The sequence below is a fragment of the Meriones unguiculatus genome, chromosome X (genome assembly GCF_030254825.1).
Source record: "Meriones unguiculatus strain TT.TT164.6M chromosome X, Bangor_MerUng_6.1, whole genome shotgun sequence".
Lineage (NCBI taxonomy): Eukaryota > Metazoa > Chordata > Mammalia > Rodentia > Muridae > Meriones > Meriones unguiculatus.
Genome location: NC_083369.1, coordinates 72769942 through 72796102, shown reverse-complemented (window position 1 = coordinate 72796102; position 26161 = coordinate 72769942). Strand labels below are relative to the sequence as shown.

The 26161-nt window shown below is 37.1% G+C and overlaps 1 protein-coding gene across 1 annotated transcript in view; it reads right to left on the bottom strand.

Moving 5' to 3' along the window:
• Nucleotides 1–14289, bottom strand: part of Slc6a14 (solute carrier family 6 member 14) — a 36476-nt gene extending 22187 nt beyond the window's left edge. Inside the window, exons 1-6 of the mRNA XM_060375753.1 lie at nucleotides 13994–14289; nucleotides 12809–12974; nucleotides 10011–10142; nucleotides 7065–7226; nucleotides 5528–5663; nucleotides 2115–2247 (exon numbers count right to left, since the gene is read on the bottom strand). Of these exons, the coding sequence (XP_060231736.1) occupies nucleotides 2115–2247; nucleotides 5528–5663; nucleotides 7065–7226; nucleotides 10011–10142; nucleotides 12809–12974; nucleotides 13994–14041 (777 nt within the window). The 5' untranslated portion in view covers nucleotides 14042–14289. The remainder of the gene's footprint in view (nucleotides 1–2114; nucleotides 2248–5527; nucleotides 5664–7064; nucleotides 7227–10010; nucleotides 10143–12808; nucleotides 12975–13993) is intronic.
• Between the last annotated feature and the right edge of the window lie 11872 nt (nucleotides 14290–26161).

Sequence of the window (26161 nt, the reverse complement as noted above, 5' to 3'; positions counted from 1 at the left end):
AGAGATTGATGACATATACATCTTACACTACTCCTGTGTTAGATGATACAGGCTTTCAAATGAACCAATTGCTCTTGAGGCTAGCTATACAATAACATGTAATTTCTTTGATCCATAGATATCTTATGTTTGATAATGTGCTTATGAAAATGATTTAAATACATCATCCAAGAGACCAATAAATACCACTTGCCTGATTAAATAGCTTTTAATAGACTTCTGTATAAAAACTTATTACATCATAAAGGAACTAATGGTTTCAAAAATGTACAAATGGAACATATAAGAAAGTTTCCACCGGGTTTGAAATATTTGTAGTACTTTTTCAAAGAAACAGCATATGTTATTGCACTCACATTATTCAACATGCTAAGAACAATGATGTTTCTGCAATTGTTACTGTCCTTGAACTTTTAGGGAGCATTGCTCTGGTCAGTTAAAAACATGTTTAATTATGCTTTTCTTGGTAGTATGCAATTCTTCATAGGAAAATATTTGTGCTTTTCTTTTAAGTTGCAACTAGGCTTTCTTTATAAAAAATATGAAGATGAAAAAGGAAAATGTTTCTCAGAAGAGGACTCTTCAATGACAGAATATTCTTTTTTATTTTTTATTTTTATTTTATTTTATTATTTTTTTATCAGTTACATTTTATTAACTCTGTATCCCAGCCGTGTCCCGATCCCTCATTCCCTCCCAGTCCCTCTCTCCCTCTCTCATCTCCACTGTGCCCCTTTCCAAGTCCACTGATAAGGGGGACCTCCTCCCCATTCATCTGATCCTGTTTTATCAGGTATCTTCAGGACTGGCTGCAAAGCCCTCCTCTGTGGCCTAACAGGACTGCTCCTCCCTTGGGTGGTGGGGAGACCAAAGAGCCAGTCATTGAGTTCCTGTTAGAAATAGTCCTTGTTCCCCTCACTTTGGGAAACCAATTGGTTACTGAGCTACCACAGGCTACATCTGAGTGGAGGTTCTAGGTTATATCCATACATGGTCCTTGGTTGAATGTCAGTCTCAGAAAAGACCCTGTGCCCAGATATATTTGGTCCTTGTGGAGCTCCTATCCTTTCCCCATCAGACTAACTCCCCTTCTTTCTTCTGATTCCCTGTACTCTGCCAAAGGTTTGGTCATGAGTCTTTGCTTTGAAAACACTGCTAGTTAGAGTCTTTCAGATGCGCTCAGTAGACTCCTGTCATACGTTCAATGCACATCCCATCTGTCTTTCTAAATGAGGATTGATCATCTTACCCCATGTCCGCTCTATTGATTATCTTTTTTAGGTGTACAGATTTCATTATGTTTATCATATCTTATAGGTCTATATAAGTGAGTATATCCCATGTTTGTCTTTCTCCTTCTGGGATATTTCACTCAGAATCATCTTTTCTAGATCCCACCATTTGCCTGCAAATTTCATGATTTCCTCCTTTTTGATTGCTGAGTAGTATTCCATTGTGTAAAAATACCACAAAAAAACCCTCCTCCACTGCTGGTGGGAATGTAAACTGGTACAACCACTCTGGAAAGCTATCTGGCGCTTTCTCAGACAATTAGGAATAGTGCTTCCTCAAGACCCAGCTATACCACTGCTAGGTATATACCCAAAGTTTGTTCAAGTACACAAAAGGGATACTTGCTCAACCATGTTTATAGCAGTTTTATTTGTAATAGCCAGATCCTGGAAACAACCCAGATGTCCATCAACGGAGGAATGGGGACAGAATATTCTTACTCCATTGGGAAAGATTAATTCAAAAGAATGATTACAGATTTTTTTTCTGTGTCTTCAACTGATACTATTATCCTAGAAAATATTCTACAACTAACATCACATTATTCAACCTGGAACAAAAAATTTAAAACCATAGTTTCAAGCCCCATAATATCATCTCAGCTACTAGGGTCAGAGATTCAAGCAACTGCACAAGGCTTACATTATTTTTTTCTTTGTTTTTAACAATAGCATCGATTCTATGAATATGCTTAAAACTAGAATGTTTTATGTAGAAAAGCTTTCACGGTTTGAATGATCTTATACAAATATACATTAATAATAGTTGATGGGACTACAATGAAGTTGGCAACTACATCATTAAAGTGTCTTCCAACTTACCTTGCCAGAGGATTTGATTCCTTTAAACAGTGCTGCTCCAACTATGAGCCAAGCGAGAAGAAGACAAAGTGCTAAATACCATACAATTACTCCAGTTTCATCCATTCCGCTTGACTGCTGAAGTGCCACTTTACTGAAATACATAAGACCTTCTGTAAGCACAGGATAAGTTGTCTTTGTTTTATAAAACTGGGCTTTGTGATGTGTTTCATCCAAAGGGTATTCAAAGTATTGCATCTTAGACTTGTAAGCCTCTTACTGATAGACAATGTTGTAGGAAAAGACAAATATTTTTCCTTCAAAAGGCAGGCTTTGAACTTCAAGGTTACCAAAAGACAGCCTAAATTTCAAGCACCTAAAATAAGGCTTTAGTTATGATTTTCTGCCAACATTTTCATCTCCTTTACATAAATAAATTCTTTTATCTGGTAGCTTCTTGTGACTCAATATGGTGTTTTCTCAAAATAAATTCACATATAAGACATTTAACATTGCATTATGTATTTACTTATTCAAAACTTGTACATATATTCAAACTGAAAGGGCCTGATTATTTATATATCCAATAATCTTCTGTTAACTTCCATTATTTCCCAGGGTAACATGCATAGATCTATAATTCCAATTATGAAACTAGAGAGATGGTTCAAGGTTAATAGTACATTCTACTCTTCCAGAGGATCTAAATTTGGTTCCCAGCACCAATATCATGTGTCTCACTACCTGTAACTCTGGCTCCAGAGAGATCTGATTCCTACAGCTTTTTTAGGCACCCATATGTTCATGTACACACACACACACACACACATACACACACCACACACATGCCTGCTCACACAAACACACATAATCTACAATAATAAACTTAATCAGAATACCAATTTTTAGCATGATGTTTGAAATGTTTAAAAACTCAGAATATTAAAGTATCATGTTGAGAAAACATTATTTAGCTTCCTCAAAATAATTATTACATTAAAATATCTACCATGTCCTATAGCATCCCCACTATTTGGTGTGTATTCAATAGAAATGTTATCAGGAGTTCCAAGAGACAACTACAGTGACAAGTTGATCACAGTACTAGTCATAAAAGCATTGTAATGCTTTTGTAATACCATGCTGTGTCTGGATATTTGGCACTGGACAACCAATTACAGTGTTCTTTCCTGAGAAAGACCATGTTTTCTGCTCTGAGCTTTACTCAGTTCCCTATGGTACATTTTGTAGGGTTGAAACCCTATGGACATTTCCTCCTCCACTTTGGCATGTCTACTGGTTTCATCCCTGTTCAGCTCATTTTTGTGTAGTCATGTCACTGAAGCTTCATAGGTGTAGCTTCTGATTTTGCAAGGAGACATAATTTCACAGAAAAATAAACTATCTGATCCTTTTGCTGACACAACCATACCTAATAGGAACAGTTGCTTGACAAAGATCAAGCAAAGATGAGATGAATGATGCAATCACTGTGGTGCAGTCTTCCACTTTTGGTCTTGATTTCCATGTGTTGCATGCTTGGGGGACTTTTAATATTTGTACAACTTGGGAATACTGGATTGATGGGAAATTTCTTATGAATCGTTTATGACTTCTCCCAGGAATACTGCTTCTAAGCTTTCCCAGGAAATTCCCAAGCATATTATTCCTCCTACTTCTAGAGAAATAACCTTATCTGGTCCTACTTGAAGGTCTTTCTTCCGCCATGGAGGTGTGACTCAAATAAAGATGCCAGAGACGGCCTTTTGAGGCTCTGACTCCAAGGTATTCTTGGAACATCTGCCCCTGCACTTACTCAGGAACAAGATAATAAGAACAAAGTAAACTTAAAAAGATAAACAGCAGGTTAGAGAACTTGGCAGCACATCAAATTAAAAGCCTCTTCCCACTACTGATGGACAAAGAATGATGTGAATAAATGATAAAAGAATGAAATATTAAAGTATTAAGACCCTCCTCTCTTAGAAAAGTTAGCTTGTGCAGGATGATGGTGGTGTCATTTTACCAAGAAACAAAATAATACCAAAATTAGACATATAAGTAAAATTTACAGATACATATATACATACATACATACACACACACACACACACACACGTACATTGTATTATACCAAAAAGTGAAATAAACTTCAGCAGCTTTGTCCTGAAGATTTTTCATGGGCCTAATGACAATTAGCCTTCTTACCACTTAAAGTTGATAATATACTACTTCTTAGGAGATGACAATCTGCCCAGGCTACCTTGGAGATTTTCTTTTTGCTTAGTGCCCATGAAACTACAAGACTAGTAAAAGTTGGGTTATGGGGATGATGAGGGAAAATTACTGTAAATGATAATTCTGCTATGTCACAGTTTATCAATTATGACCAAACTTATGATCAAGAGGATATGAATATATCCCTACTTACTAATTTCTGTATAAATTAAACAGCACTCCAACTGCTGGTCAGACAGGATGCAAGATTTCCCCAACCGCGACACCTGACTCACTCTTCCCTTATCAAGTCCTTTTCTCCTCTGCAAGGCCTGGCCATTGTAGGGGCTGGGCCCTGTTAACAATCCTTTGTGCAGTCCCCTTTTGAAATGTTCCCTGAGCCTTGAGTGTAAAACTGGTGATTACTATATTTAAGATTTTTATTTTATGTGTATTAGTGTTTTGATTGCATATCTACGCATGAGCCATATGCATGTCTGGTGCCCATGGAGGTTAAAAGAGGGCATTGGATCTTCTAGCATTGGAGTTAAGAGTTATGAGCCACCATGTGTGAACCAAAATCTGGTCCTTTGCAAGAACAGTGAACGCTCTTAAATTTTGAGTCATCTTTACAGACCCTAATTGTTTATCATTAAAGTTTGCTTATTATATTCAAATTTTCTACTGTGTGTGTGTGGAAGTGTGTGGATGTGTGTACATTCCAGTGCACATGGGTGATAGTCAGAGGACAACTTTCTGAAGTCCTCTCCTCTCATGTGGGTTTCATGCATCAAATTCAGATTGGCTGGCTTGGCAGCAGGCACCTTTATGTACCAATAGATCTCATTTCCTCTATACTTACCTAACATTCATATTTAAATATTAATTATTAGTAAAGCATTACTTGCAATGCATTGACCAACTAACTTGTAAAAGATATGTTGCCAACATTGAGCTAACTTCTCAGGTAATTTAATTTACCTAAGATAGGTAAACATTTGAACCAATGAAGTATTTATCTGTTATACTTCTCCTGTCTTTTCTTTATGTGAGTTAGAATGAGAGAAAATATATTGGTAAACAAAAATATGTTCATCTCACAATATACATTTATATTAAAACTATAAAATAAAATGGGGAAAAGAAGCTGATCAGTATTTCATTGTGATTCATCAAACCTTTCATAACACTTGTTTAAGAAGCCAATCAATACTTACTTCCAATACTGTTCACTGGGAAGTTGTCCTGGCTGAAAAACTTCACTACCATTCACACAGGTAAAGTTGTTGATATTTACCCAGCTTATATTCATAAACAACTCTCCTGTCATTGTACTCACATTGCAGCCAGTCACTACAAAAATGAATGAATGAATGAATAAATAAATAAATAAAATAGGAACATACCTATGTACATACATACATACATAGAGGTATATGTGTAGTTGTAGAAGAATACTTTTGTATGGAGAAAAACATTTTAATGGAAAATACTTAAGCTCCTATCTATATTGTTACTTGGTAAAGGTAGAATAAATAAGTTACAAACAAAATAAATTATGTTACATTCAATTTATCAAATCTTCTCTATTACCAAGATGATAATATTAACTACCCATTTAAACTGTGGCTATAATTATAGTAATAACTGCTATCAAATAACAGTTATTTCACTTGTGATTTAATGTTTAACAGAAATTTCAGTAATGAGACATAGCTAACCTGTACAGATATGCTGATCCCTTTAAACCCTTCAAAATCATTAAAGCTTCATAAGTTTACCCTCTGTTGGGAATGGATAATCTTAACTGTGATATTCTCCAGTATTAATGTTACATTGTAACCTTGACAGCACCTATTCTTCACTACTACAATTTACCAAACCACCCACAAAAGCTTTGACCCAAATTTTAACCTGCCTATAAAGACGTGCAGGGATAAAGATAGAGCAGAGATTGAGAAAATGCCCAACCAATGCCTGGCCCAGCCAAAGACTCACTCTTTGGGTGAGTGCCAACCCCTGACACTATGAATAATACTTGGCTAAGACTGCAGACAGGAGCCTGTCAGAGTTGTCGTCTGAGAGGCCCTATGCAGCAATGCCTCAAAACAGATGCTGAGGTTCACAGCCAAACATTGGGTGTTGCGTAGGAAGTCTTAAGGACCTGGAGATGACAAGAGCTTCATAAGAAGGCCAAAAAACCCAACTAACTATAGTCCAGAGGTCTTGTTGAGGCTGAAGTATCAACAAAGGACCATGCATGCACTGGACCTAGAAAATGTAGCCAATAGGCAACTTAGGCTTCATATGGGTCCTCAAGTAAGGAAATCAGGGAAAGCATGTGACATAGACTTCCCTGGCACCCTTTGATCACTTCCACTGGAGGGGTTGTCTTGCAAGGCCACAGGAGAAGAAGACATATTCAGTCCCTATGTGACTTGATGAGGAATAGAGGAGAGGGGAGCGGAAGGAGGATGGGACTGAGAGGTAAGGTGGGATCAGGCTACAATCAGGTTGTCAAGTGAATAAAAAACAAAATTTAAAAAAAAGAAATAAAAAAAAAACCTCTCCCATTTCTTGCTATTTCCTGCTTAGAACTTAGGTTTGAAAGATGTACTTCTACATGTGGCTTTACCTTTCATAAAAGTAATACCAAAATTGGTTAGAAAATGATTTAATCACTTAAATTTATATAAGCAATATAACAGAATTATAGAGTTAGTATTTTAAAAGTTAAGCCAATGAAATGTGTACCTATTGGCGATCTGCTACAGTTACTGTCTGCCCAAGAAGAACAATTAGCCCATGGTAGTACACTTTGAAATGAAGCAAACAAGTAGTAAAGACTGTAGGCAATTATGACATTATAATAGATTGTCACAAAAATGGAGATCAGGACCATCGTTATTCCCACACCTGGAAAACAAAACAATTAAAAAGTGAAATTTGTTTTGCTGGTCCATAAAAAGACCTGAGCTTAATTTCCACAAAGTATCCACAAAGTTATAATAAATAAGTGATTTTTCACATAACTGTTGTAATTCAGAAGAAGTGTTTCTGTGATGGAGAAGTGTTAACCTCTCAATTTCTTTCTTCCGAAATGTAAAAGAATTTATTGCTATTAACTTTAATTGTATTTGTGCATTTGTACATCTGTTGAGTATGCACACTTAAATACATATACCTGAAGAGGATAGAGGCATTGGATGCCCTGGAGCTGGAATTACCAATGTTGGTGCTCGAGACCAAACTCGGATCCTCTGGAAGAGCAGAGAGTACTCATAAACTGCAAGCCATCACCCCTGATTCTTCTTCCCAAAGATAAAACAATTTTTACGTTTGGCTTTTGGAGAATGTTTTTCAGATGGTGAGAAAGGTTACTATAGCCAAGGGGAAAAGACTTGGATTTGGCCAGTTCACAAAAAGCTATTTCAATTGGTCTTTCTTATTAACTCTGCAAATCGCTGTTATAGCAGGAAACAAAGGTATTAAAAAGCTTCAATATGTTTATAGTCTATGGACTCACACATCAAAATTTACATCTTTATTTCTAAAACAATCGTCAAATAGTAAAAGAAGCTTCAGATATAACATCTTTAAGGACACAGTCCTGTATCTCTACAAAAAAAAAAGATTAAAAAAAATAAAAATTCAAAAACATCTGAATTTAAACTTCCAAGAGTTCTACCACTCAGTAGGTTCAGAATGCAGCTGAACATACTGATTATAGCTTCTATTATTAAGATTAGTATTAAAAGTAAGGTCTCCAATTTTCCAGCAAAATATTCTGTTTACCTCATTAATCATATATTGATGATACTACATTGAAGCTTTTGCAAAAACTTTTCAGTGAGTAGTGAATGTTAAAATGATATTTAGTCTTCAGAAAAAAAGGAAGTTCAGTGTTTAACAACCATTAAGGCATTTTTTTTTCCAGCTTTACTCTTGTCCTACCAGGAATAATCAAGAGAACAATCAACAGTGGTTTGCCCTTGAGCTTTTCTCAGTGGAGCTTCATAAAAGATATGCAAAGACAGTAAAACAAAACTGTACAAGAAATATCTTAAAAGGCAAAGCCTTGGGGATGGAATGAAGGTTCAGTGGTTAAGAAACACTTGATACTCATCCAAAGGAACAGAGTTTAGCATCTATACTGGATGGCTCACAACTTCCTATAACTCTAACTTTCATGGGGTCCAATCCCCTCTTCTAGCCTCTCCAGGCATTCATCCACTTGTTGCATACACTGATGTACACAGATACATAAAATAAAATAATAAAAATTTTTAAATCCAGAACTTTGAAGTTAATGAACAACAGGGCTATGAGACAAAATAATTCATAAGGTAAAAATTGCCAAGTAATTGCACCCTGGTAACCATCTTCTTAATGTCCTTGCTAGCCCTTCCTATATGTGCATCCAAGTAAAAAGAAAATTTAACATTTGAAAGTTTGGGAGGTAACTCTATGAGTAAAGTGTTTGTTATAGCTATAGGGGAGTACATTACCTGAGTTTGATTGACAGCACTTTTCTTTTTTCATTTAAAAGCCTGCTGTAATAGAGAGCACCTAAAATCCCACCACTGAGGAGGTAGAGACAGGGTCTCTCTAGTGTTTCCTGTCCATCCTGTCCAGCCAAACAATGAGCTCCAAGTTCACTGAGAGACCATTTCAAAGCAGTTAAGAAAGATACATGACATTGACCTTTCCATCTACATGCATGCACATACATATGTGAATGTACACAAATATGTACGTGTGTGTGCACAAAATATACACAAAAGGAGCAATACCATCTTTCCCTAACTTTGTCAATTTTTTTGTATTTTTTAATTGAAAGAGAAAACTGTATTGTTTTTGTACTGTGTGATGTTTGAATTGTATACATATTGTGGAATGAATTAATCATTAAATTAGCAATCACATTGCCTGAGTGACTACCATTTTATTTGTAAGAATAATTAATGGCCTACCATCTGTACATATGAGATTATAATATATGAATATAATATATTATCATCAACTACAGTCACCATGCTGTGAATCTTTATTTTTTATTGTCTAATTAATAGATATATAGGTTGTAGCTTTCTTAAATTTTTTTACTTCCTTCAAGACAAGGTTTCTCTGTGTAGCCCTGGCTGTCCTGGAAGTCACTCTGTAGACCAGGCTGGACTCACACTGAGCGATATGTCTACCTTGACCTACTGAGTGTTGGTATTAAAGACATGTACCACCAATGCCTGACAAATTGATTTCTGTTAACTATAATTGTATAACTCATCTATTTTGACCAATATGGCTTCTTATTTACTTCTGCCTCTAAACATTGTGTGCTCAACTTCTATGAGATCAAACATGTCAGAATTTTAAACCTCTCTTTTCTTCCTCAAAGTGGAAATTGTTACTTGTGCATCTAAACCAGTAATTCTCAATCTTCTTAATACTGCAACCCTTTAATACCATTTTTTCATGTCGTGGTGACCCCCAACCATAAAGTTACTTTTATTGCTACTTTATAAGTGTAAATTTGCTATTTTATGAATTATAATGCAAATATTTCATATGCAGATGGTCTTAGGCAACCCATTTGAAAGGATAATTTGACACTCCTCCCAGACACAAGGGGTGGTAACCCACAGATTGAAAACCCCTGACCTAGACTAACAGTCAGGATGATGAAAAGTCTTAAATACCAACCTTGAAACAGTGGTAGAATCCGCCAAACTGAAACTGGACCTAAGCTAGCAAATTGTCCCAGTGAACATTCCAGAAAGAACAAAGGTAAACCAGCCAATGCTAGCATGATTGTATAGGGTATCAAGAAAGCACCTAAAAAGCAAAATGATACATATATTATTATCTTTGAAAGTCTTGTCCTAATACAGCAGAATTCCAGTGATCTCATTTGAGGTCCAAAATGTATTATCTTTTAGTTGAAAGAACTGAATTGTATTGACTTTGGATTTTACATTAATCAAGTGGGAATACAAATGTTACCTAATGGAGTTACTACAATTATTAAAAACAATAGCTTATAAAAAGTCAGCTAGTGTAGCTGAGAAATCAGAGATAAAAGGGCCAGATAAATATACTTTTTAAAATGCTGGCTCTACCATCTTTTATTTACTTTACCTAGAGAAGTTTGCTAGCCTGTGAACCTTTTTTTGCTTATAAAATGGGAAAGTAATACCAACTCAGTTTCTGTTAAAAGTTCAAGTGATGGGCCTTTGGCAGTTACTAATCAAATTTACTAATTTACTGATCAAACAGTAGCAACTCTGCAAGTACACGTGACATGTTTTCAGTATTAGTTCACCTCCTCTCCTTTTCTTCTTAACAATACATGGCTTATTTTTAAAACATAGGATATAAATGATATGTAGGATTCACAATGCAAATTACTGCAATTAAGTTCATAATTCTTTTAATAGTCGTAAGGCTCTTTACTCCTTGTTAAGAAGAAATGTATTGGTTTTGTTAGAAGACATTAACCTTTTAAAATGTATTCAGTTAACTTCAACTATCACAAGAACCAGTCTCCTACATAAGAATATCAGCCCCTCCCCCTTTTAAACATTTTTCTTTCACTTTTTACACCCATATATGGGACATTAATATTTCTCATTTGAATGTATGCCAGGCTATAAACTGAAATAGAGACATAATGTCAAATGTGCTAATCAAACAATCTAGAAGTCTTGGCAACAGTTAATCAAAACAAGACAGTACTCAATTAATGCAGGCAGGCATCAGGATTATTACATTTTATTTATTCTGTTACAATTTTTCCTAAGTACTTCCCTTGCTGTTCATGAATTTTAAAAATATTTAAAGAATGTAAATTATCTATTACACAAATGATGTGATCTTTATTTTGCCATATTAACTTTTAGAGGAAATAGGAGAAAAACAGACAATAGCATATGAAAAAATAAGATTATTTCATTTGTATTATATTTTGAAATACTCTAAATTACTTTAATTCATTTCCTAGAACTTTGTGGTGATTATTGGATGAATCTATGATATCAAGTCACAAGGTATATCTTATTGTAAACACAATTATAAGCAGCTCAGTGACCAAGTGGGTTCCCTAGTAATGGGACCAGGATTGTCTTTGACATGAACTCAGTGGCCTGCTCTTTGATCACCTCCCCCTGAGGGAGGAAGAGCTTTACCAGGCCACAGAGGAAGACAATGCAGTCACTCCTGATGAGACCTGATAGACTAGGATCAGATGGAACTGGAGGAGGACCTCCCCTATCAGTGGACTGGGAAAGGGACATGGGTGGAGAATAGGGAGGAAGGGTGGGATTGAGAGAGAACAAGGGAAGGGCTACAGTTGGGATACAAAGTGAACAACTGTAATTAATAAAATAAATAAATTAATTTAAAATAAACTCAAAGGAGCCTTAGGTACAGACAGCAAAAAGATTGTCATTATTGACTCATTTGCCAGCTAATACTTACTTCAAAACCACTACTGGATGACCTAATTTCTAGATGAGGGAATTTAAGCTACCCACACCTTAAGTGCTTAATAAACGGAGCTCCTTTTTTGAGCCTCTAAGGGCCGGTGTGAATGGTTTAATACACTCAATTAACAAGAAATGTGGTTGAAACATCACCACACAAATTCCTATTACGCCAAGAGAAAAATAATTATACTGGCAAAATTTCAATGCTATTCCATTATGAAATACAAGCACATGGCACCTCTGTACTTCTAACAGAACCTGTAATCACAAGTAAGTTAAAATAGTGTGAGTGAAAAGCTATTTCCACATTACCAGAGAATTGTGCAATCGTTTTCTTTTGCTGAGTGTGTTGCCTTTGTTATTTTTATACTTTTACTGAGCCTACCTTAACAATCTACAAGGTATAAAAAGTATTATTTTTGAAACAAAAAAGACAATATGTCCTTGAACTAAATTTTATTGTATTTATATTCTACATTGTCAATGGAATTTGAAATATATGTAACTGAATATTGCAACTTAAAAATTAAGTTATAACCACTTCTGTTCACACCGAAGTTATACAAATGTCTTACTCTAGCTAAGCAAACAAGTTACTTGGGTTTTTACAAATGAGCTAGATTTCCTTGCCTTTTCATACTTCTAACTCAAGCAAAGCTCAACTTGAGTCTAGAGATATTTTTGGAAGTCCTAGCTGAAGATTATATGGTATCTCAAACCAACTCATAAGTACTGCATGTAATACTTTTATCAGGTTTATGTCTGAGAGTTTTCTGAAGGAGTTTCCAAATGTGAGTCAGTAGCTCACAGTCCATTAATAAATGTTTTGCTTGTTTTTATTCCTTTTTACTAACTCAAAATACCTCTCTTTAACTCATCAATTTCATTATATACATGTGTGATATTCTTTAAGAACATTATATAGACTTATATATGTTCCATTACATAAAATATAACATACATATATATGTTAAGTAGCATCCTACTGGAGGAAAAAGAAAGGAAGGAAAAGCCTACCTCCACCATTGGTATAAGTCAGATATGGGAATCTCCACACATTTCCCAATCCAACTGCATATCCAACCATAGAAAGAAGATAATCTGATTTTTTGGACCAGTTACCACGGTCCTGGTTTTCATCATTTTCACCAACGTGGAAGTTCTCAGATGAAGCTGTCACTTTCTAAAAAAGAAAAAAAATATCAATATCTTCCCTTTCTCTTACACATTCCACAGAAGCACAATTCCACAGAGATACAAAAGGGGAGGGTGAAAAGTTCATGGAGAATTCTTTTCAAAATCAAGAGATTTCTCCCATCCAAGTCTTAATCAGGACCAACCCTGCTTAGCCTTGAAGATCAGAGTGATACACCCATAGATAAAGCTAAGATTTCTTCTGGTATGTACTTTTACTTAACATTTGCTTCTTCAAATTAAAGCAAAAAGATCAAATTAAAACAAAAAAAATAGATGATTTTATCCTTCAGCTAAGATCATTCCAAATTTAATGTCACGAACATGAAGGACAAAGAAAAGTAGACAAGTCAAGTGTCAAATACAAAATTTTTGAGTATAAATTAAGAAGAATCAGCATTCCTGGGATTATATATAGCAGATCATTGAGAAGTATCAGATATAGCATCTAATTAAATAAAAATTAGTTCATACACTTTTTGTAATCCATACACTTTTTAGATATTGACATCTTCTACCCTGCCTTAGAGCACATAATCAGTGTTTGCTTAAAATCACAGAATGATATGCAGACACAAATTTTCCTGTCCCACCAGGTGGAGCAACTCTCTCTCTCTCTCTCTCCCTCTCTCTCTCTACTTGGGGAGGGGTTCTCTCCCAATCTTTTAGCTGCTTGAGTATGGAATGCTCCTAGGGTCAGATAAGGACAATAACTACATTTTTTTTATTTCCCTGCAGCATATGAGTGCAGTGTAGAGAAATACATAGAACGGCATTCTGCGGGTGTTCCCAAGGTACAGGTTGAGGTGCTCCTAAGTGTCCTAACTACCAGCATAAAAGTTGTTTTTCAAGTCGACTTTGTGGGAATGTATCAGACATACTTGAAAAGTGTTGAAGAGAAATGTGTAAAAAAGGAGCAACTACAGAAAGCAAAAACTGTGACACCTCCTCCTCTTGTTTTCCCTCTCTGCCCCCCCACTATACCTCCAGAAACTTCCAGACACCTACCTCCTTGTCTCTGCACTTGAAGAAGCTCAGGCAGTTCAATCTGTCCATGGTTCACTCACTCCCTTGGCAAGCCCTGCCTTGCTTCTTCTCACAGTGTGGCTGAGCTCGACCGGTGGCAGGTGCACACTCCTTAGTTGCTACCTGCTAAAGTGAGCCACCTTGCCTAGGGGTGGGACCATTTATGGAGGGAAGCTCTCTCCTCCCCCTTCCTGACGCCCAGTCCTTTCAATTGCCGGAAGAGACAAAAGTGAGCCTCTGGTTTTTCCCCCAGGTAATCCTGCATGTAGCAATTCCTTGCCCCAGCCCTAGGAAAGGGCTTGGCTGTGAGCAGGTGAGTTGTGCAGCCAGAGCCAAAGAAGACTGACAACTTTTGAATCAGAGCCGTGCAGGTGCCTTAGCAATCTTGCCTCTTTTCCTGGATTCCAGGCTGCTTCCTTACTTTGCTTCTCAGTCAGGTCTCTGTCCTGGGGTCAAGTGTTGATCTCCCCTGGTCCTGGAGGTGGGAGAGACCCAATCAAAGGGGCTCATTTTTTTTCTATAATTTTTGTGAACAGAACATACAGCTCAAGGCCCTCTGATTTTCCAAAGTTTTGCCTCTCACTAGAAAGCTCTTCATCACCTGGGCAAACGCTGCTCCCAAAGGGAAAAGCCCCTGAATTGGGCATCTTGAAATGTAGCCAGTTAAGATAAGATTACCCAGTTGCCTCTACCTGAAAAGAACGACTTTGAATCTATGTCCTGAGCTCCTTTCTCAGCCTTCGGAATAGTTTTGCCTTTTACAAGGATTGCTTTGTGTAGTATTTCAAAGAAGCCAAACACAAACAAATTATTGAGCAGGTTTATGGGAAACTCGAACCCTAACAAAGGACTTCATTCGGCAAGAAAGGTGAGGCCTAGAAAGTAAACCATAAGGAAATAACCCAGCTTAACCACAGAGGAAAGACTTACTGTAATTCTGATCACCAAATGCAGCACCTTTTCATCAAAAATTCAAAGAATCTGCACTCAGTCTAGATATATCAGATAGCGGCAGTTCTACTAAATCGTATAAAGTCATGCAAACAGAGGAACCAGTAGAGAGCAAAATTTTCATCTATGTGTAGTTCCTTTGTTCTGAACTGGCTGACAAGTTTTTGTTTTGTTTTGTTTTGTTTTGTTTTTTTCAATAGAAATATGGCCTCAAGAGTTCAGGCAGATAGAATAAAGTAGAGAGCCATGTAGAGAGGCTGTGAGAAGAATGTACCAATACTTTGCCTTGATCTTGGTGGTAAATATCACACATGCTTGTTTGGGATTTTATATGCACACATACTTAGGTCATACATATGCATACGTGTATATGCAGAATTAGACAGACACACACACAGAGACAGAGAGAGAGAGAGCACTCAAATGTCCTCTTAATAGTATTCTAGACTACTGGTATGACCTAAAGGCAAAAAATAAATAAATAAAGGAATAAAGATAGGCTAATAAAAGAATTATTGGCCTTCTTAGCCAAGAAGAAGAAGAAGAAGAAGAAGAAGAAGAAGAAGAAGAAGAAGAAGAAAGATAGTATGAAAAACTCTATTAAAGCTGAAAAGCCAACCAAAGTGTCATAGGAAGAAAAATAACCCACTGTGAGTCAGTGTAAACAGCTGGTAACTAAGGAAGTAGAAGAAAAAATTCCTTGAGAAAGGCAAAATGTAGGGAGCACATTATATATGGAACAGACAACATTACACAGTAGAGAGTTTTCAGTCATTATTCAGATTACAGCAATTGAGGCACACATTTTATAATAACAGGTATTTTAGTGAGGATATATTTTATGGCTTATTGGGAGGGAACATTCACCCTATTACTAGCCATGGCAACTCATGACCTGGTTGACTACCTTTTGTATGATACCATTTCTTGCCATTCTTTGTCACTAACTCTTAAGCTAGTGTCTCCTGTACTGTGCATAATGTTTCTCACCTATGTGACTTTACTCACCTTATTTTGTTTTCTTCTGGAAATTCCCATCCTCCTCCTTACTTGGTTAACTACTACTCACTCATCTTTTAAACCCTTGCTTACCTGTCATCTTCTCTGGATATTTCCACAGAGTTTCTTTCTGTATTACAACAGACTCGATTTAGATGCTGCAACTCTATATTCTTATGCTACCGCACATTCTTGTGAAATTGTGTGAAATCATTTATCTATAAGTTCTTTAAGTGCTTCCTTGTATTCTAAGTTCTAAAGACCAGTGTAGTTAAGCAAATGTGTATCATTTGACTCTGAGCTTTGTGTGGTAGTGCAGGCTTGTAATTCTAGGAAGGAAGAACAGGATTTTAGTGATCTTTGGCTTCATAATGCATTCAAGACCTGTCTGGGTTAGAGGGTACTCTATTTCGAAACAAACAAAAATGTGACTCAGATAGACCTTTGAATGATTTTATTACCAAAGCAAAGTAAAGCAAAACTGGTATCAATAATTCACTTTCCAGGAATACAGAGATGGCTCAACAGTTAAAAGGACTTGTTTGTGCAGATGACCCAGGTTTGATTCTCAGCACTTACATTAGGAAGGTCCAATGCCTAATATTCTTACCTCCTAGGGAACCTGCACATATAAGGCATGCTCTCAAACAAACAGGTACATTCACACACATACAAAAAATTCACTTCCAAGATATCAAGTATGGCAGAGTAATATTTTGTCTCCTTTGGATCAAGCACATCAATTGATGAAGAAAACACATTTATCAATTGTGTATTTAGAATTTACAAGGAAGATAGAAACAGTCAGTGAAATGGCTTAGAGAATAAAGGTGGTTGTCACCAAGCCTGATGTCCTAAATTCTTTGAAATGTGTTACTGTAAGGGGAGCTTGTTTTGAGTTTGCATACACAGTAAGAACCTATGTCTGAAATATGTGCTATGGCTTATAATGTCCAAGATCTTAGAATAAAGGGCTGAAAAGTTTTTCCAAGTAAATGGACCCAAGAAGCAGCTGGAATAGCCATTCTAATATAAAATAGAGTTTCAACCAAAACTAATCAAAAGAGATGATGAGGGGGCGGAGCCAAGATGGCGACTAGGAGGACACACAGTTTCTGAGCAGTGGAATACCTAAACTTCTGCATTGGTGAATGGAAGGACCTCTAACCCAGGAAAACAACGATGAGGCTTTCTAAACAACAGGGAACATCGCAGGAGGTGAAAACTTTGGTCTCCGGTCACCCAGGGACTTGTTTGGGGAGAGAGAGAAACGATCCTTTGATCTTGCGGCACTCCCCTCCCCCAGACCTCCCTCCTCCTCGGTACAGAGGACTCATCTTTCTCAACACAGACCTAACTGCCTGGGGTATACAGCCGCTGAGGCAGAGCTCCAAGCCCTTTAGCGGCAGGCAAAGGCCAGCAGTACATGTCCAGGATTCCCAGATTCGCGCGGCGGCTGCACCATCCTCCCAGGGCCTGAGTCTGCTAGATGCCATACTAGGTCCACAGGATCGCCTTCAATGATGGTATGGCCCGCCCAATCCCACAGTGACAGAGAATATGCTATATACTCACCAAAACCAGGCAGAAACGTCATATAACCTAGACAAACCAGACGCTGGGCCTCCCATGCTTGGAGAGCACAGTGAAGAGACCCCAGGACTTCCCAGAAATCATCGGAACTAGCAACCTAGTCTCAAGTTACAGCGGGACTTTCTAACCTGGCAGCGGAGCAGCACTGAGCTGGCGGGGCACAACAGCCCTCCAGTTTAAGACTAACCAGGGCCAAACCAGAGAACAGAGATCCTGGTTACCCCATGCCTGCTGATGTGAGCACCCTGAAATCTCCAGCTGCAGCAAGACCTCAGAACCTGGCAGTGACAGCAGCACAGAACTGGCAGATCCCATCAAAGAAGCAGGGCCAAACCAGAGAGCAGAGGGCCCGGATACCATGATCTCTGCCAAGTGACCTGCCTGTACAGCTAGTCCTCAGCACACGATGAGAGTTCTCAGCTTCCTGAAGAACTCTCCATACGCCAGAGAGAGACAGCACCAGTCTGATCTGCAGAATCCAAAAACAAACAGGGAAGGTTTCAGATAAGCCAATGGCCAGGGGTAGGCAAAAGAACACTTCCAACATAAATCAGGACATCATGACTTCACCAGCAAACCCCAAAATCGATGGATACTCCAATTCAGCAGAAGCACAGGAAAATGATTTTAAAGCCATGCTTGCCCAATTATTTGAGGCTCAAAAGGAGGAAATGAACAAATCTTTCAAAAAGTTGGCCAGTCAATTGGAGGTAAAGAGAGAAGTAATAGACAAAATCCTTAAAGAAACACAGGCAAAAATAGCCAAACAAATAGATACACAAGTAGAGGAAAAATTAGTGGCATATAAAAAGGAAATGAACAAAGAAATAGAGGCCATCGTAGAAAGACAGGAATCCAAATTCAAACACGTGAAAGAAATGATGCAAGGCATGAAAACAGAATTACAATCAATAAAGAAAACACAAAATGAGAAAACCTTTGAGCTGGAGAACTTGGAGAAAAGATCAGGAACCACAAAAGAAAGCATCGCCAACAGAATACAAGAGATGGAAAAGAGAATCTCTGGAGCTGAAGACACACTTGCAGAAATTGATACTTCTTTCAAAGAAAAAGTAAAATCAGAAAAGTTTCAATCACAAAATATCCAAGAAATCAAGGAAGCTATGAAAAGACAAAATCTAAGAATAATAAGAATTCATGAAAAAGAAGACTCCAGACTCCAAGGTCCAGAAAATATTTTCAAGAAAATCATAGAAGAAAATTTTCCCAACTTAAAAAAAGAGATGTCCATAAATATACAAGAGGCCTACAGAACTCCAAATAGACTAGACCAGAAAAGAAACACATCACGTCACATCATAGTCAAAACACTAAATCTACAGAACAAAGAAAAGATATTAAAAGCAGCAAGGGAAAAAGGCCAAGTAACATATGAAGGTAGACCTATCAGAATCACACCGGACTTCTCATCAGAAACTATGAAAGCCAGAAAGGCCTGGGCAAATATCATGGAGACTCTAAGAGATAACAAATGTCAACCCAGAATACTATACCCTGCAAAGCTTTCAATCAACATAGATGGAGAAAACAAAATATTCCATGACAAAACTAAATTTACACAATATCTACACAGCAAACCAACCATACAGAAGATAGTAGAAGGAAAACTCCAGTCCAATGAAAAGAAATTCACCCAAGAAAACAGGGCATAATGATAATATCCCAACAAAAATGAAAAGAAAAGAAGCAATGAAACAGGGTTAGATCACCGACTCCATTACAAAAGGAACTAACATGCATTGGTCACTATTATCTATCAATATCAATGGACTCAACTCACCAATAAAAAAGAGACAGGCTAACAGAATGGTTAAGGAAACAGGATCCAACATTCTGTTGCATCCAAGAAACACAACTATGCAACAAAGATAAACACTACCTCAGAGTAAAGGGCTGGAAAACTGTTTTTCAAGCAAATGGTTCCAGAAAACAAGCTGGAGTAGCCATCCTAATATCTAATAAAATAGACTTTCAACCCAGTTAATCAAAAAAGATAAGGAGGGCCACTATATTCTCATCAAAGGAAAAATCCACCAAGAGGACATCACAATCTTGAATATCAATGCCCCAAATACAAGAGAAACTACATTCATAAATGAAACATTATTAAAGCTTAAATCATACATTGATCCTAATACCTAAATAGTGGGAGACTTCAACACTCCACTCTCACCAAGGGACAGATCAACTAGACAGACACCAAATAGGGAAATAAAAGCACTCACAGAATCCCTAAATCAAATGGACCTAATAGATGTCTACAGATCATTTCACCCAATCTCAAAAGAGTACACCTTCTTTTCAGCACCGCATGGAACCTTCTCCAAAATAGACAATATATTGGGTCACAAAGCAAGCCTCAACAGATACAAAAGGATTGAAATAATCTCTTGTATATTATCTGACCACCATGGACTAAAGCTAGACATCAACAACAACAGAAACAACAAAAAGCCTACAGGCACATGGAAACTGAACAACTTACTACTCAATGACAGCTGGATTAAGGAAGAAATAAAGAAAGAAATTAAAGACTTCCTAGAATTCAATGAAAATGAAAGCACAACATACCCAAATCAATGGGACACATTGAAAGCAGTGCTCAGAGGAAAATTTATAGCACTAAGTGCCTGCAAGAAGAAATTCGTAACATCACATACAAACAACTTAATGGCCCAACTGAAAACCCTAGAAAAAAAAGAAGCAGATACAACCAAGAGGAGCAGATGGCTGGAAATAATCAAACTAAGGGCTGAAATCAATCAATTAGAAACAAATAAAACTATCCAAAGAATCAATGAAACAAAAAGCTGGTTCTTTGAGAAAATCAACAAGATAGACAAACTCTTAGCCAAACTAAATAAAAAGCAGAGAGAAACTATCCAAGTCAGCAGAATCAGAAATGAAAATGGGGACATAACCACAGACACTGAGGAAATCCAAACAATTATTAGGTCATACTACAAAAGCCTATATGCCACAAAATTTGAAAATCTAAATGAAATGGATAATTTTCTTGAAAGATTCCATCTACCAAAACTAAGTCAAGATCAGGTAGAAAGACTGAATAGCCCTATATCTCCCAAGGAAATCGAAGCAGTCATTAACAGTCTCCCCTCCAAAAAAAGCCCTGGACCAGATGGCTTCGGCGCAGAATTCTACAAGACCTTCAAAGAAGTGCTAACTCCAATTCTCCTCAAGCTATTCCATAAAATAGAAACAGAAGGAACACTACCAAACTCATTCTATGAAGCCACAGTCACCTTAATACCTAAACCACACAAAGACCCAACAAAAAAAGACAACTTCAGACCTATCTCTCTTATGAACATTGACGCAAAAATACTCAATAAAATACTTGCAAACCGAATCCAAGAACATATCAAAGATATTATCCACCATGACCAGGTAGGCTTCATCCCAGGCATGCGAGGGTGGTTCAACATATGAAATCCATCAATGTAATCCACTATATAAACAAACTGAAGGAGAAAAACCACATGATCATCTCCTTAGATGCCAAAAAAGCATTTGACAAAGTTCATCACCCATTCATGTTTAAAGTCTTGGAGAGATCAGGGATACAAGGCACATACCTAAAGATAGTAAATGCAAAATACTGCAAGCCTATAGCTAACATCAAACTCAATGGAGAGAAACTTAAATCAATCCCACTGAAATCACGAACAAGACAAGGCTGCCCATTGTCTCCATATCTCTTCAACATAGTACTTGAAGTCCTAACCAGAGCAATAAGACACGTAAAGGAGATCAAGGGGATACAAATTGGAAAGGAAGAGGTCAAAGTGTCACTATTTGCAGAAGATACGATACTATACATGAGCGACCCCAAAAATTCAACCAGAGAAATCCTTCAGCTGATAAACACCTTCAGCAAAGTGGCAGGATACAAAATCAACTCAAAAAAATCAGAAGCCCTCCAGTATACCAAAGATAAAAAGGCTGAGAAAGAAATTAGGGAAACAACACCCTTCACAATAGCCACTAATAACATAAAGTACCTTGGTGTGACTCTAACCAAGCAAGTGAAAGACCTGTTTGAGAAAAACTTCAAGTCTCTGAAGAAAGAAATCGAAGAAGATATCAGAAGATGGAAAGATCTCCCGTGCTCATGGATTGGTAGGATTAACATTGTGAAAATGGCCATACTGCCAAAAGCAATCTACAGATTCAATGCAATTTCCATCAAAATACCAACTCAATTCTTTACAGACCTTGAAAAAAAGATTCTCAGCTTCATATGGAGAAACAAAAAACCCAGAATCTCCAAAACGATCCTGTACAACAACAGATCATCTGGACGTATCTCCATCCTTGATCTGAAGCTGTACTACAGGGCAACAGTAATAAAAACTGCAAGGTATTGGCATAGAAACAGAAAGGAGGATCAATGGAACTGCATAGAAGACCCAGAAATAAACGCACACACCTATGAATACTCGATATTTGACAAAGAAGCCAAATCCATTCAATGGAAAAAAGACAGCATCTTCAACAAATGGTGCTGGACCAACTGGATGTCTACATGAAGAAAAATGAAAATAGATCCATATTTATCACCCTACACAAAACTAAACTCAAAGTGGATCAAGGACCTAAACATAAAACCAGATACTGTAAATCAATTGGAAAAAAGTGGGGAACAGCCTAGAACTCATTTGCACAGGAGACAACTTCCTGAACAGAACACCAACAGAACAGGCTCTAAGAGCAACAATCAATAAATGGAACCTCATGAAACTGAAAAGCTTCTGTAAAGCAAAGGACACAGTCATCAAAACAAAACGACTGCCTACAGATTTAGAAAGAATCTTCACTAATCCTTTATCTGACAGAGGACTAATATCCAATATATACAAAGAACTAAAGAAGCTGAAAAGCAGCAAACCAAGTAATCCAATTAAAAAATGGGGAATAGAGCTAAACAGAAAATTATTGACAGAGGAATATCGAATGCCAGAGAAACACTTAAAGAAATGCTCATCCTCATTAGCCATCAGGGAAATGCAAATCAAAACGACCCTGAGATATCACCTTACACCCATCAGAATGGCCAATTTGAAAAACTCAAACGACAACACATGCTGGAGAGGTTGTGGAGAAAGGGGAACCCTCCTCCACTGCTGGTGGGAATGTAAACTGGTACAACCACTCTGGAAAGCTATCTGGCGCTTTCTCAGACAATTAGGAATAGTGCTTCCTCAAGACCCAGCTATACCACTGCTAGGTATATACCCAAAGTTCGTTCAAGTACACAAAAGGGATATCTGCTCAACCATGTTTTTAGCAGGTTCTTTTGTAATAGCAAGAACCTGGAAACAACCCAGATGTCTATAAATGGAGGAATGGGTACAGAAATTGTGGTATTTTTACACAATGGAATACTACTCAGCAATCAAAAAGGAGGAAATCATGAAATTTGCAGGCAAATGGTGGGATCTAGAAAAGATCATTCTGAGTGAAATATCCCAGAAGGAGAAAGACAAACATGGAATATACTCACTTATATAGACCTATAAGATATGATAAACATAATAAAATTTATACACCTAAAAAAGGATAATCAAGAGAGCAGACATGGGGTGAGATGATCAATCCTCATTTAGAAAGACAGATGGGATGTGCATTGAATGTATGACAGGAGTCTACTGAGCGCATCTGAAAGACTCTAACTAGCAGTGTTTCAAAGCAAAGACTCATGACTAAACCTTTGGCAGAGTACAGGGAATCATAAGAAAGAAGGGGAGTTAGTCTGATACGGAAAGGATAGGATCTCCACAAGGACCAAATATATCTGGGCACAGGGTCTTTTCTGAGACTGACATTCAACCAAGGACCATGTATGGATATAACCTAGAACCTCCACTCAGATGTAGCCTGTGGTAGCTCAGTAACCAATTGGTTTCCCAAAGTGAGGGGAACAAGGAATATTTCTAACAGAAACTCAGTGACTGGCTCTTTGGCCTCCCCACCCCCCAAGGGAGGAGCAGTCCTGTTAGCCCTCAGAGGAGGGCTTTGCAGCCAGTCCTGAAGATACCTGATCAAACAGGATCAGATGAATGGTGAGGAGTTCCCCCCCTATCAGTGGACTTGAAAAGGGGCACAGTGGAGATGAGGGAGGGAGGGAGGGCCTGGGAGGGAATGAGGGATCGGGACACGGCTGGGATACAGAGTTAATAAAATGTAACTGATAAGAAAAAAAATAAAATAAAATAAAGAATATTTAGTGGATGAAATATGAATAAATTGAAAAGGAAATCTATAACATTTAAAGTTTCTGTCCATAATTTACTTTTTCATGTAAAACTTCTTGTCAACATTTTTAGTAACTTTTGGGATGGTTGCTTTAAATTTTTTAAATGAAAACATAAGCTTATAATTTAAACTCAACATGCCAGCTATCAATACAAATGGAAGTGTGATGGATGCCTCACTATACAAGTAGGTGTCTCTCAATGTTTTTAAGGTAGGCATGTCTTTACAGTCTCTCTATATTAATTAATCTGTACACATGATTTATATAACAATAAATCAACTATATCAGTTAAAAAAAAAGAGATGATGAAAGACACTTCACACTCATTGAAGGAAAATTCAATCAAGAAGACATCTCAATTCTAAACATCAATGCCCAAATACAAGGACACAGAAATTTGTAAAGGAAACATTAATTAAACTTAAACCACACATAGATCCCCACACATTAATAGTGGGAGATGTCAACACTCCATTCTTACCAAAGGACAAGTCAACAAAACAGAAAGAGATAAATAATGACACTAAAGCATACCATGAATCAAATGGACCTAACAGATGGCTACAGAATTTTTCACCTAAAGAGAAAAGAATATACCTTCTTCTCAGCACCTTATGGAACTTTCTTCAAAACTGATCATATAGTCTATCAAAAAGCAAGCCTTGATAAATACAAGAAGAATAAAATAATCCCTTGTATCATATCAGACCACCATGGACTAAAGCTGGGTCTCAACAATAACAGAAATAGCAAAAAGTGTATACACACATGGGAATGGAACAACTCTCTACTCAAGGAAAGCTGGATCAGGGAAGAAATAAAGAAATTAAAGACTTTCTAGAATTCAATGGAAATGAAGGCACATCATACCCAAATTTATGGGACACAATAAAAGCAGTGATAAGAGGAAAGTTCATAACACTAAGTGCCTTCAGAAAGAAGTTTGAGACTTCTCATACAAGGAACTTAACAGTATACCTAAAAGCTCTAGGGGGAAAAAATAAACAGACACACCCAAGAGGAATAGACTTATGGAAACAATTAAACTCAGGGATGAAAACAATAAATTAGAAAGAGAGAAAAATTCAAAAAATGAAAAAAACCAAGAGCTGATTCTTTAAAAAAAATCAAGAAGATAGACCAAAACCTTAGCCAAACAAACTAAAAGGCATAGAGACACTATCCAGATAAACAAAATCAGAAATGAAAAAAGGAGACATAACAACAGACACTGAGGCAATCTGAACAATCCTTAGGTCTTACTTCAAAAGCTTATATGCCACAAATTTGAAAACATAAATGAAATTGACAATTTTCTTGATAGAATACACTTACCAAAGTTGAATCAAGATCAGGTAAACAAATTAAATCGTCCTATATCCTCTAAGGAAATAAAGGCAGTCATCAAAAAGTCTCCCATCCAAGAAAGGCCCAGGGGCAGATGGTTTCAGCACAGTATTCTACAAGACCTTCAAAGAAGAGCTAAGTACAACACTATTCAAATTATTCCACAAAATAGAAAGAGAAGGAACATTACCAAACTCATTTTATGAAGCCATTATCACTGTGATTCTTAAAACACACAAAGACCCAACAAACAAGAAGAGCTTCAGACCAATTTCTGTCATGAACATTGATGCAAAAAATATTCAATAAAATGCTTGCAAACTGAATCCAAGAACACATCAAGGATTTCGTCCACCATGACCAAATAGGCATGCAAGGGTGGTCCAGTATAGGGAAATTCATCAATATAATCCACCATATAAATAAACTGAAAGGAAAAAACAAACACGTTATCATTCCCTTATATGCTGAAAAGGTTTTGACAAAATCTAACACCCTTTCATGTTTAAAATGTTGGAGATATCACATACCTAAGTAGAGCAAAGGCAGTATAAAATAAGCCTATAGCCAACATCAAACTAAACAGAGAGAAACAAATCAATCCCACTGAAATCAGAGGCAAGGAAATGCTGCCCACTCTCTCCATATCTCTTCAACATAGTACTTGAAGCCCTAACTAGAGCAATAAGACCACTAAAGGAGATCAAGTGGCATAAAAATTGGAAAGGAAGAAGTAAAAGAATCAATATTGGCAGATTACATGGTAGTATACATAAGTGACCCCAAAATTCAACCAAAGAACTCCTAGAGCTGACAAACACCTTCAGCAAACTGGCTGAATACAAAATTAGCTAAAAAAAATCAATAATACCTCCCTCCCCCACCATATACAAAAAGCAAATGGGCTGAGAAAGAAAGTAGGGAAACAACAACCTTCACAATATCCACAAAAAACAAAAAGG